The sequence below is a fragment of the Phalaenopsis equestris genome, unplaced genomic scaffold, assembly GCF_001263595.1.
Source record: "Phalaenopsis equestris unplaced genomic scaffold, ASM126359v1 Scaffold000583, whole genome shotgun sequence".
Classification (NCBI taxonomy): domain Eukaryota; kingdom Viridiplantae; phylum Streptophyta; class Magnoliopsida; order Asparagales; family Orchidaceae; genus Phalaenopsis; species Phalaenopsis equestris.
The window spans coordinates 242,375-260,304 of NW_018165023.1; the positions used below are offsets into that span (position 1 = coordinate 242,375).

The window sequence follows — 17,930 nt, forward strand, 5'->3', positions numbered from 1 at the left end:
GAGTGTTGTAGCCTGCGACAGATTTCTTCTCACATGTTAGTTTATCAGCTACATTCCGTTGAGTATGAGAAGTGGAAGAAGAAGGTTTCAGACAGAAGGTTTTGAGTGTTATATTGTAGAAATTTACATCTATATGCAGCTCTAGCTCATGATGTGCTAAAAGATAATGCATATTTATTCTATCAAGACTAGACCTGGGCATTGAGCCCCGCATGGAATCGGTGGGCTTGGCTATGATAAAATTGGCTAACCATAAGCCCAACCCGAGCCCCCTTTTACTTACTCAAAGCCCGAATGAGCCCGACCTGCGCCATGCTCAACTCGCCCATTGACCGGTGTCTTAAATGTATTTCGCGATTGTAAGCTTTTGAGACAATTAATTTTCTCATCTTCTCTTCTTTATGTCATAAATTTTGATTTTTATATTAATACCAACCAAATCTTTTATATCACTTTTCTTTAAAAAAAAAAATGAAATACAACTTTCATGCATATATAAGATGTTAAATATGTAAAGTTCAAGTGTTAGATATGTAATTAGATAGAAATGGATGAGTAGTATGTATGTAATTTTTTTTTGCGGTATTTTATTCAACTCCTTTGTATTCACATATTGAGATGTTCTCAGTTTAAAATGTCACGTATTTCGTATGTATACATGTATTAGAAAGAAAAATCCCTATATATAAAATCAATTTAAAACTCTTGTTACACGTCATTTCATGTTTCAAACGTTCATATTACATATTTTTTTAATATTTTAAATCAGTAACATGATTTGAGAGGAAATGTTAAAGATTTTATTCTTTATTTATTTTTTGGTATAAAAATTCACTTTTTTTTAAAGCCCATGGAGGCCAGTGGGCCGGCTCGACCCATTTAGGGGCGGGCCCAGCTATGAAATTATAAATAGAATCCAGGCTCAAGCTAGGTCCGAGCTTGCTTTGACTAGTCAAAGCCCGAATAAGCCCGACCCATGACAAACCCGGCCAGGCCAACTCATAGCTAATTAAGTCATGTTGTGGAATGACAACATCTATATGATCGACCTAGTACAGTATATCTGCTACCTTTAACGTGACATATTTGTCTCCGTACTATAAGGAACCAGAAGCTTCGACGAATGAAGTCGAGACTCTCCCAATCCCGAGAGAGTAACGCTGGAGTTTAACGCAAAAGAAATATATCACGATAATGTAGCTGTTACAGTACCGTGAAAATAAATATCGTTGGAGGCACCAAAAAAATCCTTTTTTTTTTCCTTATGCTTTCTTTCCTATTATCTTTTGTTTCTTTTTAGTCCTTTCCTATATGTGTTGTGTTAATTTGAGAGTTCAGTTTTTGGTGTGTTTTTGTATCGGGACAGCTGCCGGCATCTCTTCTTTCCTTTTAAGTTGTATCCTAGTGTTTAAAGTGGTGCTTCGGTTGTATTTCGGTTTCTAGGTGATGATTTATCCTTCCCCATCACACCCCGCTGCTCTATGACGTCTTTCCCAGTTGAAGCCACCCCCACCCCCACCCCCAGGACAACAACTTTTCGCTCTATGACGTCTTTCCCAGTTGAAGCCACCCCCAGGACAACAACTTTTGTTGTTTTTCACTTTAGTCTTCCCAATTCCAACCCTTCTTGCTCGTTGCCTTCACCTGGATGGCTGCCCCTTGCTACCCTCCCCCTGTTGAGCCCCTCCGCTGTTGTCATCTTAACTTGTTGTTTTCATGTTGTCCTCTAGTTCCAGTCTTTTCCTATCGCACCTCGCCGCTCTGTTTGCCACCTCCCCTGCTGCCCTTGTTGTCTCAGCATTCCGCTTCGCTGCCAACATGATTCTAGCCCCTCCTTTAGCTGTCCCAACCATCTACAACCCCACTCCCCAACCACCTAGCTGACTTCACTACCCATGGGTCGAGCCCTAGCATGAGTTTGTGTCGTGTTTGTTGTAATTTTTCTTTCTAGTGTGTTGATTGTAAATGTTTATTTGTTTTCAGTATTAATATATGTTTTTCCTTTCATGCTTTGGGTTGACTCCGATATCACTTGTAATATTTGCAATCGGAATTGCAACACATACATGCAAACAAACTTGATGCTATTTTTTTAAGCTCAAAATAAAAAATTTAGTGTATTCCAATAATAAAAATTTTGTACAAACATCAAATCTAGAAATTTACTAGTTCCCCATGAACATTTTGAGAACTTTCAACTCAAATGCATCTCAAAAATCATGTAAGCATCTCAGTAGGATGCACCTCTTTTAAAAGCTTTGTCATACATTTGCATGTGCTATGATAGATATGCTAAACTTTTAAATAGGAAGTCATAGAATGCTGCATGGATTTAATAATTGAAATAACTTTAAATTTACCTTGCATTGAGAAGATCCAATTGATATAAAATGTGCAATTATATTTAAATTATTGAATTCTTTTATAAAACTCATACTCATCAACAAGTTATATGCATGCTCTCAAACAGGCTATTCTTGTTAGAATATAAGTTCATAAATTTCACCTAGTAAGTCTAATCTTCTACATAAGGAAGATTAGAGTCGACAAGATATGCCTCAAAGAATGATTTTTAATAATTATCTCAAGGTCTAATTCAACAAACTTGTCATCACGAACCAGGACTCAAATATCTCAATCATAAAATTTGCTAAAAAATTTATCTTCCATTTACATATGGCCTTCACCTTTTACAAAGAAATTTTAGCTCTCAAAATATAAACTTATGATATCGTGCCAATAAGGCATAACCACAACTTCTATCCTCTCAAACTCAACCCCATACAGGGGTGAAGTTGGATGGAGTTTGGGAGTGTTCTAAAAATAGGACATCGACGAGTTGATTTGATTTGTTAACAAGACCACGGGAGTAAGACTGTTTGCATCATTTAAATTATAATTTGAAAGCTTGATTTTTTTTAATTTTGAACCTTTCTGTTATGATGTGCAATATCCATTGTTTAAAAAGGCGTTCGGGCTTGCTTTTTGAGGTGCACCTTGAACTGAGGTGCATAAAAAAAGCCTTGAGGCTTAAGCCTCGCTGTCTTTAGTGAGTCTTACACCTTTTCATCTGAGGCGTATGCCTTGAAGCTTATTTTGTGTCCACTTTTTAAGTTTAATAAAAAAGTTATCATTCTCTCATATTTCTCCTGGATTAAGTTAGAAGTTGAAAATTGTTGGCATACTGTAAAGGACTTGGGCTAAAATTGTTAGTTCCTGGTCAACGAAGCCTATCCTTTAATCTAAGGAGTGCAACAATCATCAGGAAATTTAAGGTCCAGATCACTACAATAAGGTCCACCAAGAGATGAAATCTTTGATGGAATTAAATTGTAATTTATCCTAATATTTTATCAAATCTTCTTAATCATTTAAAAGCTGATTTTGTAGATGAAATCTATGGTTCCACATATAATTCCATCTATTATCCTTGGTAAACTATTGATTAAAAAATGAAAAGTAATAAATCATCTTATTAGCCTTCTCCTAGATGGCTTTATTAATCCTCATTCTCTGCTCATTTCTATTGTGTAATAATGAAATGTAGCAGTCTTTCAAAATCCAAATATGCTAATCCTGATACTTACAAAACGTTTTGAAAAAAATGTGAGAGGAATTCTTAGAATTCTTATTTTAAAAGCTTCCAATAAATGGTTACATATGAAAGGAAACCGATCCATCTTACCAAATTTATCTAGCCTAAATAGGGAAAGGAATTGATTTTCAAATAAATAAAATTAGGAAGAGAATCTAATCAAGGAATTTTTTAAATTATCTTCAATTAATAAGGGGATCGGTTCTCCTATATTTTCACACCTCCCTTCAAGTTTGGTCGTTGATATTGTAGACCAAACTTGGTATTAAATTCTGAGAAATTGTTTAATGGAAGAGTTTGGTGAAGGCATCAGCAATTTGTTGGTATGTTGGGATATAGCTTGGTTGTACTCACCATTAATTTTTTCAGAGATAAAGTATCTATCAATTTCAATATGTTTGGCAATATCATGATGCACATGATTCTTTACAATAGTGATAGCTCCTTGACTAAAACATTTGTATAGGTCTATCAGAGGTACACCCGAATTCCTTCACCAATTTTTGAATCCAGAGTCCTTCACGTATTTCTAAGATAAGTGTCTTATACTCTGATTTTGCACGGCTTCTAGAGGCTTACTTCTCCATGTAACCAAATTTTTTTATATATAGGAGCAATATCTTGTGGTTGATCTTCTATCAGTCAGTTTTTCAGCCCAACTTGCATTAATGTAGACTTCTATTCCTTTGTTTTTGGTTCTTTCAAACAAAATTCATAAGCATGAGTCTTCTTGAGGAATCTCAAAATCATGTATATCATCCCTAAATATTCTCAATTTAGTTTATTCATATGTTGACTCACAAAACTGACATAATATGCAATATTTGGCCTAATTTGTGACAAATAGATGGGTTCTCAATATGTGACAAATAGATGAGTTCTCTTAATAATCTTTGATATTTTTTTTTTATCCATAAGTATATTTTCTTCTCCCCTATTAGACTTTATGTTGGGTTTCATTAGAGTAGCAGATGGTTTGCATTCAATCATGTTTGTTTTCTTTAGCAAATCTAGGATGTAGTTTCTATGATATAATAACGTCTTTCTTAGACCCTGCTACATTCATACTTGGAAATATATCATAGACCCTAGGTCACCGACTTCAAACTCAATGGTGATCACTTTTTTTATTTTAAGAATTTTTCTTTCATTAGACCCTGCTACATTCATACTTGGAAATATATCATAGTCCCTAGGCCACCGACTTCAAACTCAATGGTGATCACTTTTTTTTATTTTAAGAATTTTTCTTTCATTATCACCAGTAAGAATCATGTCATCCATATATATTATCAGTGTAGCAAACTTACCTCCTTGAGTGTGATTTATGAATAGTATGTGATCAGCTTGACCTTGAGATTATCCATTAAATCTCATAGTTTTAACAAACATTTTAAACCAAACCATTCGTGATTGCTTAATACCATAGAGTGGCTTCCTGAGTTTGCATACAGAATGTTTGTTGGAGTCATTCTCAAGTCCTGATGGTATCTTTAGGTACACTTTTTGAAAATCCCTATTCAAGATTATATTTTTTATGTCAAGTTAATGCAGTTTCCATTCCTTGTTAACGTCTGCTGAGATGAGAACTCTGATAGTGTTTAATTTCTCAACTAGTGCAAAATTCTCCTGATAGTTAATCTCATAAGCTTTGAGTGAACATTTTTTGTTTTAAATCTCTCAATACCACCATCAGCTCCGTACTTAATGTTGAATATTCATTTGCATCCAACTGGCCTCTTTTCATGAATAGCTTCGTAAGAATTCATGTGTCGTCATACGTTAGTACCTTAGTTTTATCTTTAAACTGATTTCCTCCATTCTATAATTTTTTGAGTTTCATGAATGAATTTAGGAATCTGCACGCTATCAACGTTAGATACAAAAGCATTATAGGGATATGATAGCCTCCAATAAGCTACATATTTCTGAATTGAATATTTAGTACAACTTCCTTTGTCATTTGCTCCAAAAGAGGGTAGAGATGACTTCTAAATTCTGGAGTCCTTATCCAAAATTTTAGTTGATTGTGGGCTAGGTTTTTGGCTTGAGTAGTTCTGACTTTGCAAGTTGTCTTCCACCTACTTATGATTTTTCTTCCTCTTTATGTGTACATGAAGCTCTTTATTATGAGCTTTAGGTTGGGTTGGTTGAGCATCTTTAAGTGGGATATTTTTATGCAGTGGTATCTGGGAGACAGGAGGGATAGGTTTAAGAAGAATAGGTTGTAAGTTGGCATTTAGCTCATCCCAAAATTAATGTTCACTTGCACTCTCCTTGAACACTAGGTTTACTATAGTATGATTGATTTTCAAAAATTGTGACATCCATGAAGTTGTAGTACTTTCTAGGAATAGGTTAGTAGTACTTCTAGCTCTTTTTGTTGGAGGCATACCTAAGAAACGTACACTTTATGGGTATAGGGTTGTGCAAGTTGGGAAATGGATGTGAACAAAAGATGCTCATTAAAAAAATTTTAAGCGATATAGTTGAAGAGAAAGCTCCGATTTAGACAAATGTATTCATCAAGATATGAAGTGGTGTTTTGAAATTAAGTACAGACTAGAAATTTGATTGATATGGTATATTGCAGTAAGAATTGCTTCCCCTAAAAATATTTTGGAACTTGATGAGAAATTATAATTGAGTGGAATATCGAAAGATGTTTGTTTTTTTTCTCCGCTATCGCATTTTGTTGTGGGATATCAATACATAAATTCACATGAATGATTTTATTTTTTGAAAAGTTAGATCCAAGAATAAAGTTGAAATATTTTTTTTGCATCATCAGTTTTGAAAATCTGAATTTTGCATTGGACTTGAGTTTGAATAATGTCAAAAACGGTTTGGAAGGTTTGGGCAATTTCAATTTTCTATTTCGTTAGGAATACCCACATTCTTTTAGTGTGATTATCAATGAATGAGACAAACTATCTAGCTTCACTTCAGGTTCTTACTTTTGAAAGTCCTTAAATATCAATGTGGATAATATAAAAAGAGATGTGAGAATTTATATTTGGTCATTGGATAACTATTTCTAATTTTTTTGGCAAGTTGACAAATCACACATTGATGAGCACTAGATTTTTATTGAAAAATATAGAGAATACAACTTTGCAATATAATTGAAATTATGTTGACTCAAACGACAATGTCATGATATTAATAGTTTTTCAACGGTCATAGACTCAACAAACTTGGAGACTTGAGGAAAAAATGTAGGCGGGACCACTTATGTGTTTAGAAAGGCTTTCCCTGAGCAGGTATTAGTCTTGATACAATTCAACATGGTCTATCACCTTCCGTGAATCCACTGCTTGAAATTCAAAAGTGTTTGCAAGAAATTTAGTTATACATTTCATATCATGTATAAGCTTACTAATTGAAATTAAATTATAGTCTAACTTTGGGAAATATAAAATAGAGAAAATAGTAATATCCTGACGGAACTCTATATCTCATTTTCATGTATTTTTTTGGTGTGATCCATCTATAAGTCTGACAGTTGTAGATATAGAACTCTCTCGATAGTTGCCTTGATCATTGATGTCTTTGGTCACATTATCAGAATCTATTGAATCTATAATCTAAGGTCTATATTGGTGTGACATGAGGCTGGTGTGTTGTTCTGAATTACCCGCAAGGCGTTTTTTTTTGTATTTCGAGTTGTTTCTTGGTGAATGGTTCAGTTTACGCTTCAAGTGAGGTAACAAAATTAGTCTTGCTCTCTTGATTTTTCCTTTGATGTCCAGATTTCCAATATGCAGCCTTTCCATGGAGTTTCCTACATTTGTCTTTGAAGTCCCCAATTTTCTTGTAATAGTCTCATGTGGGATGATTCTTATTGAACCTTAATTCATGGGAAGAATTATGTTAAATACAGAGCTGAGCTTTCAACACTAGGAGAACTCTCATTTTTAGTCATCACAAGATTCTTTCTATTCTCTTCTCTTTTAACTTCAGCAAATGTTTATGGGTAGATGGAAGAGGTTTTATTCTCATGATCTTCATTCTCATTTCATCCAATTTCTTAGTTTGTCACACTAGGAGTTGGATTGTTCTCTTTTTCTCAATGATGGAATTATACATCACGCATCATGTGGATGTATGACTCAAACATATCCCATTAAATTCAATATTTTGTCAATATGTTGAAATATTGAATGACACGTAAGTCTTCCTGACGAAGATCATGTAGTTTGGTTTTAATCTCAAATAATTTTCAATATTCTCAGTGCTGGAATAAGTTTGTCTCGTAGCCTCCCAAATTTCTTTGGATGTTTTGTAGAGAAAGAAATTTTCTCCTACTTCATTAGTCATTGAGTAGCCTCACCAAGACACAACAAAATGGTTTTGAATCTTCAATGTGTGATGGTTAGGATTAGTGAGCTTAGGAACTGTGTCATTGAGGAACTGCTTTTCAACAAATGTGCATAAAAATGGGTTGGGATCTTTGAAGGAATTTTTGGCCGTTGAGTTTATGGTTTGTGATAGAGGTAGACAGGTCAGGGGTTGTTGCGATAGAATTCATGGTCTCTAAGTTAGAAATAACATCTGGAGTAGAATTAGACATCTTCATTTTGTATTTGGTCATAATCTCTATGCACATTTAGGGTTGGAAATGATTCATGGCTGCTGTTAGCTGCCGGTTTCCTAGTTGCTTCCTGCTGCAAGCTAGGAATCCAGCAACTTAACTGGCTACTGCTTGATTGGGAAGGAGTAGATGGGTCATCAGCGGGAAGGCTGGATAGCGAAGGGAAGAAGTTTGCTGGGAAGCCTGTAGGAGATCGAAAGCTGCAGGGAGCTGCTTGTGTGAGAAACATCACTGCCTGCGTGTGAAACAGCGGATCACTGCCTGCGTGTGAAACATCAGGGAAGCGCACGACTGGATCGCTACCTAGCTGAGAAACAACGTGGAAATGCATAACGGGATCGCTGCTTGCATGACCTAATCACAAGGAGGATTCCTGCATGGAGAGGGAGCAGGAGCAGGATTCAGAGCTGGGGAGGGTCTGCAAGCTGGCCGGCAGAGGGAGAATTTTGGTGCTGGACAGTTGGAGAGGCCGGCCATTGAAGGAAAGCTAAGGTTTGTTTCCTCTCTCTAATACCATGAAGAAAAACATGAGGGGAATTCTTAGAATTCTTATTCAAAATCTTCAACTAAAATGTTACACACATAAGGAAATCGATCCATCCTAATTTACATTCTTTCCAAATATATCTAGCCTAAACATGGAAAGTAAATCATAAGGGGACCGATCCTCCTATAAATATAAATAGGAAGAGAATAAAACTAAACACTGATCCTCCTATATTTCTACACTTTTAAATTAGTTATATCTTTTAAAATCGAATGTGGACATTAGAACTCTTTGTAGCCACACCTTTTCCATGTATGATCATGTTTCGACTTTTAACTTGGTTCTTTTAGGTAAGTGAAAACTATAATATTCCTAATATTCTGTTAAATATAGTTCTAATGTCTCTTCTTTAGAATCTTGCTATGGTTTTTTTTTAAAAAAAATTTAGCAAAACGTTATTATATTTCCAAATATTTGATCCTTGGACAGGGGGAAGAATATAAATTATTTTGGCCAGATCAGCCTGAATTCGTGAGAATGGCTGCTCGGTTTGATGCCACTATTGTACCGTTTGGTGTTGTTGGAGAAGATGACATAGCAGAGGTAAGATTTTTGTTTTTGGCAACTTAAAATTTCCAAAATCATTTAACACAATACATTCAAGCTCTAAATTTGTAACCGTATTTCATTTCATTCTGAAAAAATAATTCTTAAATTATTTGTGACTATTTTTAAAAAATGTTTTTCCAATCTTTTGTGTTTACAGTGAAATTTTGAATACATCTTCATTTTCGTTAATACGATTCATTATAGAGGTTGATGATTTCATGGGGTAATGGCATTTATTATTAATAAAAATTTACTGAAAAATTTTAAGGTTAGTTTTGTGATGGCATTGCTTTTGGTTCTCTTTCTTAAGTATCATGCCACGACGGATGTGTTCGGGTAAATGCACAATGGAAAGGTAAACCAATGAATAAATAACAGAGCAATTTATCCATTCTATAATAGTGGTGATTTTATCTTATTTTTTCCTATAGAGTAGTGCGACACAACACACCACGATATTACCAAACGATTATTACTTCAGAAAAATAAAAATGAAGGTCACGGCCAGCTTTATTCAAGAAAAAAATAATTACAAATGAATCAACCATAGACTTGAAGAAAATAAAAATACTATTGAGATCCTTGAAATAGAAAAGACCACAAGGTCCTACAAAAACAGCAATCTCTAGCCAAAGATAACTCAAAGCAGCCATTCTAAAGCCCAAAGAAGAAAGTCTATGTGAACATCTGCAGCTCAGAAGACAGAAATAAATTATTCAATGTGAAGAACCATATTAGAGTAGTCCATCCTCCAGAAAGAGAGGAAGTCCAGTAAAAAGAATATATAATCTCTGCAAGTAGAAAAATCCATAAAGACTAAAAAATGAGAAGAGAACTAGCTCAAGAAATCCACCCGCAAACAAACATGAGGACTCCATCTGGGTAATATGAAAAAGTCATAAAACATAATAATTTCTTACAACGGTTGACGCACCATGCCACCTCTGGAAATCATCATAGCTTAAAATAAAGTATGGTATCTGTGAACTACCTCTTCAATGATCTTTAAATGTGATATCTATCTAGAAGATGCAATAGAAAAGTAGTATATAAAAAAAGGAACACCAATTCCATTCCAGCAAAAGATTTCTGATCCATTAGCTAACTACCAAAAAAAGTAACAGAAGAAAAGTGATGAATAGAGAATCAAATATCCCAATTCCAATATACAGACTTGAAAAATTTTATCTTATAAAGAGCACAAATTGTACTCGGAGCATTCTTTTTGAATTTCCATCTCCTATTTTTTTTGCTTTATAATCCAATGTATATTCTTAATAAAAGCATCAAGGGGAACAAAATAATTATTAAAAACTCTATTATTCCTCTCAATCCAAATGTAACAAGCCGTAGTTTGAACAATCACCAAGTAAAATGTTTTGTAAATTTTGCATAAGAACGTATCGGAACGATAAAAAACCTGAATCATATTACTGGTCACCATGAAAAAAATACCACTTGTAATGCATTTTCTTGGCAAATTATGAGAGAAAGGGTAATAAAAAAATAAATGGCTATGAGATTCTAGTCTCTGGAGACGAAGAACACATTTGGTATCAAACATAATACCGCTCGAATTGAGTACATCACAGTTTTTTAATTTATTTTGAAATATTTTTCAAGAATGCAATGCTAATTTGATAGAAAACCCCTTGAACCATACAATCATGTTCCAATCACAATAAAGAAAATTGTCATGCACAAAGTTATAATTAACTTCATTCGGAAAGTGATTTAAACACTTCCAACAACATCAGATAGAATTATCAACTATTGGAATATTCAAAATCAGTTGAAAACAATACTTTGGGACTAAAGAATGATTATCAAAGAACCATTTATCATTAGACAAGATCAGATAACTTCTTATGCTTAGGAAAGCCAAACCAACCAAAAATAGGTTTTCCAATTTTTTCATAAAGAGAAAAATCATTCAAACAAAGGTCAAAATAGAAAAACAGATTACTGTTGTGAGTCACTTGGAATGATAAAGTACTCCTCATTCTAGTAGCCACATTAGTAAGGCCTTTCCAAAAAATAGATATACCATACCTAGCTCTAAGCTAGATAGAGCCATAATGAACATCACACCAATTGGTTAAATACGAATCAGAATTGTAATGCCTCCAAATTTGCTTAAACTTACACATAGTATTATGTTGTCTAAAAATGGTTTCCAGGCCGCTTTTTTCTTCATTCCATTATGATATAAAAAATTATTAATCGCATATTAAAATTTTCTTCCTAAGACTTTTCGGAAGAGTGATAGAATGACACCAATTATAAAGATAACTCCAACAGTAGTTCTAATTAATTGAAATTTACCAACATTAAAAAAAGAACTTTTTTTTCAGCCAGCCAACCAAGTGTGAAGGTTATCAATAAGCTTATGACAATCAGCCACAAGTAGTTTAGATGATTTAATAGTAACTCCCAAATAGTCCCAAGGCAAAGGCTTCAAAATAAAACCACTCACATCACAGATTTGCTGCTACATATAAGGATTAACAAAAAAATAAATTGATGATTTAGAAGCATTAGCACAATAATTTCAAGCTAGGTTGAAGGCTTCTAAAATGCTAGATAAATGTTGAATAGTGTCAATGTCAACTTTTCTAAAGATTAGAAAATAATCTACATAACTGAGATGAACAAAATCTTCACCGTCATGCAATCTACCATGATTGCTAAAACCAGCATCATGTGTATATAACATAGAAGAAAGAGTACCATGACAATAGAAAAAAGTCCTGAGATAAAGGACATCCCTATCTTAATCCTGAAGAAGAAGAAAATACTTTTAATTTTATTGTTAATAAGGACAGAGAAATTAATCTCAGTTGTACAAGCTTGAATCCAATGAATACAGGTAGGAGGAAATTCCAAGCGAACCATCCTATCATCGAGGAAAAATCTATTTGCTTTATTAAAAGACTTCGTCAAATCAATTTTAGAACATAATTTTTAGCATATAACCTCTAGGATTAAATTCATGAAGAAGTTCATTAGTCATAATGATATTATCAGCAATATTACGTTTTCTTATGAAGACTGCATTAGTAGGATGGATGATATTAGGAAGCATAAGTTTGAGACGTTCAACCAAAAGCTTGAAAATGGCCTTATAAATGGTATTATAAATTGAAATTGATTTAAAATCAATAATTGACTTAGCACCTGATTTCTTGGGAAGAATGGTAATGGTTAAATATTTAAGCCTATGATGGAGTTTAATTGTATTAAAAAAAAATACTTCGCATCCTCAATACTAGCCTTCCTTATAGCATATCAAGTATCTTTAAAGAACTTCGAGCTACTACCATCTGGATCAGGAGATTTGTTAGACCCAATAGAAAAGAAAGCATGCTTAATATCAGAATCAGGGAAATCATGAATGAGAGCAGCAGTAGAAATTAAAAAGAAAAACTTTTCCTAAGAGATAGAAGATCGACAATACCTCTAAGCTTCTAGATCTTGTTTATAGAATGAAGAAGATGCTGTAGAAGGGTTATTTACCCTGCGCGTAGCCCACTAAAGCAAGATTTCACCTCTTAGATCCTTCTTCAATCTCCAGATCTGTAAAAGAGGCTTTATCCTCTACACAAGATTTGTAAAAGAGATTAAAGTTGATTAAAGTTTGAAGAATTAGGAAGATTAGAAGATATCAATCCTTTCCAATTAATGGAGGGACCCGGTCCGAGCAGAGAACAAGAAGAAGTGGAAAAGTGGAGAGGAGAAAAAGATGAGAAATCCATAATAGGCTAAGGGGCAAAGCCCTTGATCCAAATGAGAATGCCAGATGGCAATAAGAAGGTTGACGGCTAGCGTTTCGCCCAAAAGAAAAGAAGGGGGAAAGATAGGAACCCGAAAATCCTATCAAAGCTCAAAGGAATAACCCTTGGAATTTTTCTCTGCGGTTATAGTACGTGCAGATCCTCCTATATATGTTTCCATCATATCTTTTCCTAACTTTAACTCATCTAACTTTAGCTGCTCCAGCTAGATTTTGCTTCTATATTTATCCCACTGAGCGTGAAGCTTTTAATGAGTCAGTTTTTTAATTTTTTTAACAAATTTTGGCATATATCTACTTAAATGCTTATTTTATTCCTATGAACATGATTTGGTATTTTTATGAAAGTGGCTTTTCTTTAGTCGTCTTAGATAGTTTGGTCACATTAAATGTCGACCATTTGATGATTCGATTAGGAGAGTAGATGTTTTAGATTTGACTCGTATTAAGAAAGGCAGAGGTAGACCTAGAAAAACTTGGGCTTATTGTATAAAAAATGATCTTAATTTACTAGAATTAAATGAAAATATGACACTAAATAGGACACGATGGAGAAAAAGGATTCATGTAGCCGACCCCACATAGTGGGATTAAGGCTTTGTTGTTGTTGGTGGCCTTTCATCAGTTACAATATGCATTGTCTTGAATTTTTCATAGATCCCCTGCATTTTTACATGATTTCTTGGTTTATTAGGTGATGCATTTTGGCTGAATTGCAATTGGTTGCATTTTGCAAAATGGCTCGAGGTTTTATTTGCAATCAATTTACTAGATTAGATGTTTAGATATACTGATCTATGATTACATTGCACACTGCATTGTGTTTCCATTAGCCTGTTTTATTTTAGGGGCTTTCAATAACATACCAAGTATTTACATATCTAACACTTAAACATTCATATTTACACACATCCCGCTCAAATCTTTAACATCACATCAAAATTATCATCATTATTTTCTTTTTAAAAGTGGAATACACCTTTTCATGCATAGATTTATGACACGAATGTGTTTAACTGTAACAATCAAACTTTGGGTGTTATATACGTAAATACACAAGGATTGTGTGGTATATAAGTAAATTCCCCTTTATTTTATTTGTATTTTATTCATTCCTATTGCAGCTGGTTCTCGACTACAATGATCAAACAAAAATCCCCTTTATCAGAAAACAAATAGAAGAGATCAATCAACATACTGTGAGAATAAGGTAATGATCATTCATAGCAAAAAGATCCATTAAATTCTCTAATATTGCATAATGAGACCAAAATTGTAAATTTTTATAGGGCTGATAAGAGCGGTGAAGTTTCTGACCAGGAGCTCTACTTACCCGGACTCGTGCCGAAGGTGCCAGGACGCTTTTATTTTCTGTTTGGCAAGCCCATAGAGACAAGAGAGATGAAGAGTGTTCTGAGGGATAGGGAGGGTGCAAATAAGCTGTATTTGCAGATCAAATCTGAGATCGAGAACTTGATTTCATATTTGAAGATGAAGAGGGAGGAGGATCCGTATAGGAGTATATTCAGTCGGGCAATTTATCAAGCATCTTGGGGTGTAGAATCTGCTCCCACTTTTGAACTGTGAATTACTTGCTCTACGATTCAAGCAAAAGAGTAAACGCCCATTTTAGGTCCTGGGAATTATCATTTATGTTTTGTTTAGATGTTTACTTTATGAAATAAATTGTTTAAATGTTGCTCATGTACTTTTTATAAAGGATTTTTATAATTATTAGTTTCTAATCCAACTTGTTAAAAAAACATAAATGATTATAGTAATTTTTCCAAAATTAAATAGATATTTTCAAACATGTTTCTATAAAACAAATACTAAGAAGCTATATAAATATCAAAATTCAAATGGTATATATAAAAATACATAAGAAATGTGTGATATGCAAGTTCCCCAAGCTTCTATCATTACAACACAAAAAACAAAGATGGTTACATGCAGATCACCCGAAATGTTGATATTTACAAATTAAACATTGGGGTGATTTTTTTGGGCTATCAAACCGATGTCACAATTAAATTATTGAGAATTTTATAAAAAAGAAATATTTGTCGAGAGTTCTATCTTGAATTTTGACTTTTGAGTTAAAATTGAAAAATTAGATGAAAGAGACTGATTGATTTGTAAATAACAAGTTTCAAGAAATGTAATTGCCCAAAATAAATAAATAAAAAACCTGTCATAAGATACAAGTTACAACATTTAAGGTCTGTTTGGGGCAGACGCAGTTTATTGAATAATCTGTTAATAAGCTGATTAAAAATAATCTGTTGATAAGTTGGGTGCAGTAGTTATTATAAATTTTTATTGTTTTAGAAAAGTCAGACCACAGTCAGAAAGCTGTCACCGCACCTAAATATGTACGGTATGAAAATATTGTTTTCAGCGTTTTGAAAACGCATAAGCTGTCAAAACGCAGTTTCTCAGGTGCATTTTCGAAACGCCACTGCACCAAATAAACTGCCCCAAACGGGCCCTCAAAAGAGACGAGCAAAATAATCTGAAGAGAGATGATCCTAATTGCAAATAAGACCCATCACAAACCTTAAATACAAATCATGTATCAAAATAACCAAACCAATAGCAGGCCTCAATTAAACATTACATCAACATAAAAAATACATTATATCAACATAAAAAAATATTATATCAACATAAGAAAAAAAAAAATCTGAACCCGAATTGATCCATAAAAACAACGAAAATTTAAATAAACACCACACAAATCGTATGTATTTACATATGTAACACCAAACCTTCCATTTTTTACATACCTGCCACCTCACCTAGTAAGAAAATGTGTATTTTACTCTCTAAAAGTTAAAATGATGGTGTTTTTAATGTCATCTATAAGATTTGGGTGGCATAAATGTAAGAAGCAAAGTTTAGGGAGCTAGATATGTAAATGCAAAGAATTATGGCAATGGTGGGAAGATTGTGGAGTGAGGTGAGATGACAGATTCCTGCACAAACTTTCTGGGATTGTTGGGATCAATGCCCCATTTGATCTCACTCATGTTAGGAGTCTCAACAAACACCATATTAAACTCCCCAGTCTTCTCAGTCTTCCCTTTCTTCCCAGCTCTCAACACAAGGTTGCCCTTGTGGTATGAGAATATGCCATTGGTGAGTCGGATTATGTCGCCGGGCTCGAAAAAACAGCACTCGTCTCCCCATAGTTGAAAGTGAAGTGAAGCGGTCTCGTCGGCAACGAGAGCAAGGCAAGTCGTCTCCTTCCCGTCCTGACCGACATTTCCCTTATCAAGGAGTATGAACTTTGTGTTTATTGTGTTGGTGGCGGCAGGGACTATGTCTTTGAGGGGAATCATTGGTAAGCCTGAATATATGAAATGAGCAATAAATCAAGTTAAAAAAAAACATAGAAAGAAGTTGAGAAGTATTTGATAAAATAAGAAACATATGGCAAAGAGAAGTGTAGAACTAAAATAAATATTTGATACCCAGAGCTAAATTAACCCAATTCCTATGTATTTACATATCTAACACCTCAGCTTTGTTTTTTACATTTTTACCACACAAAACATTTCACATCATATCAAAAGTACCACAATTTTAACTCTTTAAAAGTGATATAAACCTTTTTCATGCATAGATAAAGTGACATATAAATGCAAAAAGTGAAGTTTAAGTGTTAGATATCTAAATACATAAGAGTTGAGTGGTATGTATGTAAATCTTCCGTAAGAATTGCAAGTTGTAGTGTAAAGGTATAAGTTTGTGTTGAAGTTAAATTTTAAGTTGAGCAATCAATTTTGAAGTGAGAAATAACTATATTTTATTTAAATACACATTTTTCTGCATAGGTAAGGCGGCACGTATGTAAAAATTGAAATTTTGGTGTTAGATATGTAAATACCTAAGAATTGAGTGGTATGTATGTAAATCTTTCGATAGATGGAGTAATGCCACACTCTTCATATAACTATTATATCTGTTTGTGAGGGTTTAGAACTGTAATTTTTTATGACAAATATGCAAATAAGGAAAGTGATGTATGAGTTAACTTGATAAATGATAGGCATTCACATAAATACCACCCAATTCTTATGCATCAACATATCTAACACCTAAACTTTAATTTTTACATTTATACCACCCAAATCTTTCATATCACATAAATCTTTCATATACCACCCAAATCTTTCATATCACATCAAAAGTACCACAATTTTAAATTTTAAAAAGTGAAATACACATTTCATGCAAATGGAAGGTGGCATGCATGTAAAAAATGTTTTAGTGTTAGATATGTTACATAAGAATTGAGTGGCATGCATGTAAATCTTCCTTTATAATAATGCAAGTTCTCCAAAAGTCTCTCATCCTCTAGTAAGATTATCAAGATTAGTGATAAACCGTGGTCATTAATGCTTCGGGCATATCATATTCTGACTTATAACACGAGTTCTGAGATAGTTGGTAGCATCGTATGCTTCTATTAACCATACCAAAGCACATAATTACAGCACTCATGGTAGCAGGATTATACTTCAAACAATCTCCATCAATTACATTGCAATTAGTGTTTCCTGATAAATCCTAAGTAGTTGCTCCCAATATCTCTAAAGTTTAGAACATTTGTCACCGAAATGAAATATAATTCCTCTTGAAACCTAGGTCAGACAAGGTGACACATGGGTGGAACCACCTCTTGCACTTATTGCCACGTGCTAATGAAATTACCCTAAAAAATAAACATGAAGTGCATACATAAAGACATAACAAAGGTTGACTGAAAGATAAATTAAAAATTACGACAATACAAGCAAACCTAATACAATGAAGTAATATATCAAACCCAAGTTGGGTAGTTACA

General features: G+C 33.7%; 2 protein-coding genes across 2 annotated transcripts in view; one reads left to right on the forward strand and one right to left on the reverse strand.

Moving 5' to 3' along the window:
* The window catches only part of LOC110029511 (acyltransferase-like protein At1g54570, chloroplastic), a 29,376-nt gene extending 14,553 nt beyond the window's left edge, over window positions 1–14,823 (forward strand). Inside the window, exons 5-8 of the mRNA XM_020731834.1 lie at window positions 8,209–8,407; window positions 9,166–9,279; window positions 14,203–14,288; window positions 14,368–14,823. Of these exons, the coding sequence (XP_020587493.1) occupies window positions 8,209–8,407; window positions 9,166–9,279; window positions 14,203–14,288; window positions 14,368–14,665 (697 nt within the window). The 3' untranslated portion in view covers window positions 14,666–14,823. The remainder of the gene's footprint in view (window positions 1–8,208; window positions 8,408–9,165; window positions 9,280–14,202; window positions 14,289–14,367) is intronic.
* A 952-nt stretch (window positions 14,824–15,775) lies between these two features.
* On the reverse strand, window positions 15,776–16,578 carry LOC110029514 (SOSS complex subunit B homolog). Its single transcript, XM_020731837.1, has one exon. The coding sequence runs from the start codon at window positions 16,420–16,422 to the stop codon at window positions 16,009–16,011; it is 414 nt and encodes a 137-aa protein (XP_020587496.1). The 5' UTR covers window positions 16,423–16,578; the 3' UTR covers window positions 15,776–16,008.
* Between the last annotated feature and the right edge of the window lie 1,352 nt (window positions 16,579–17,930).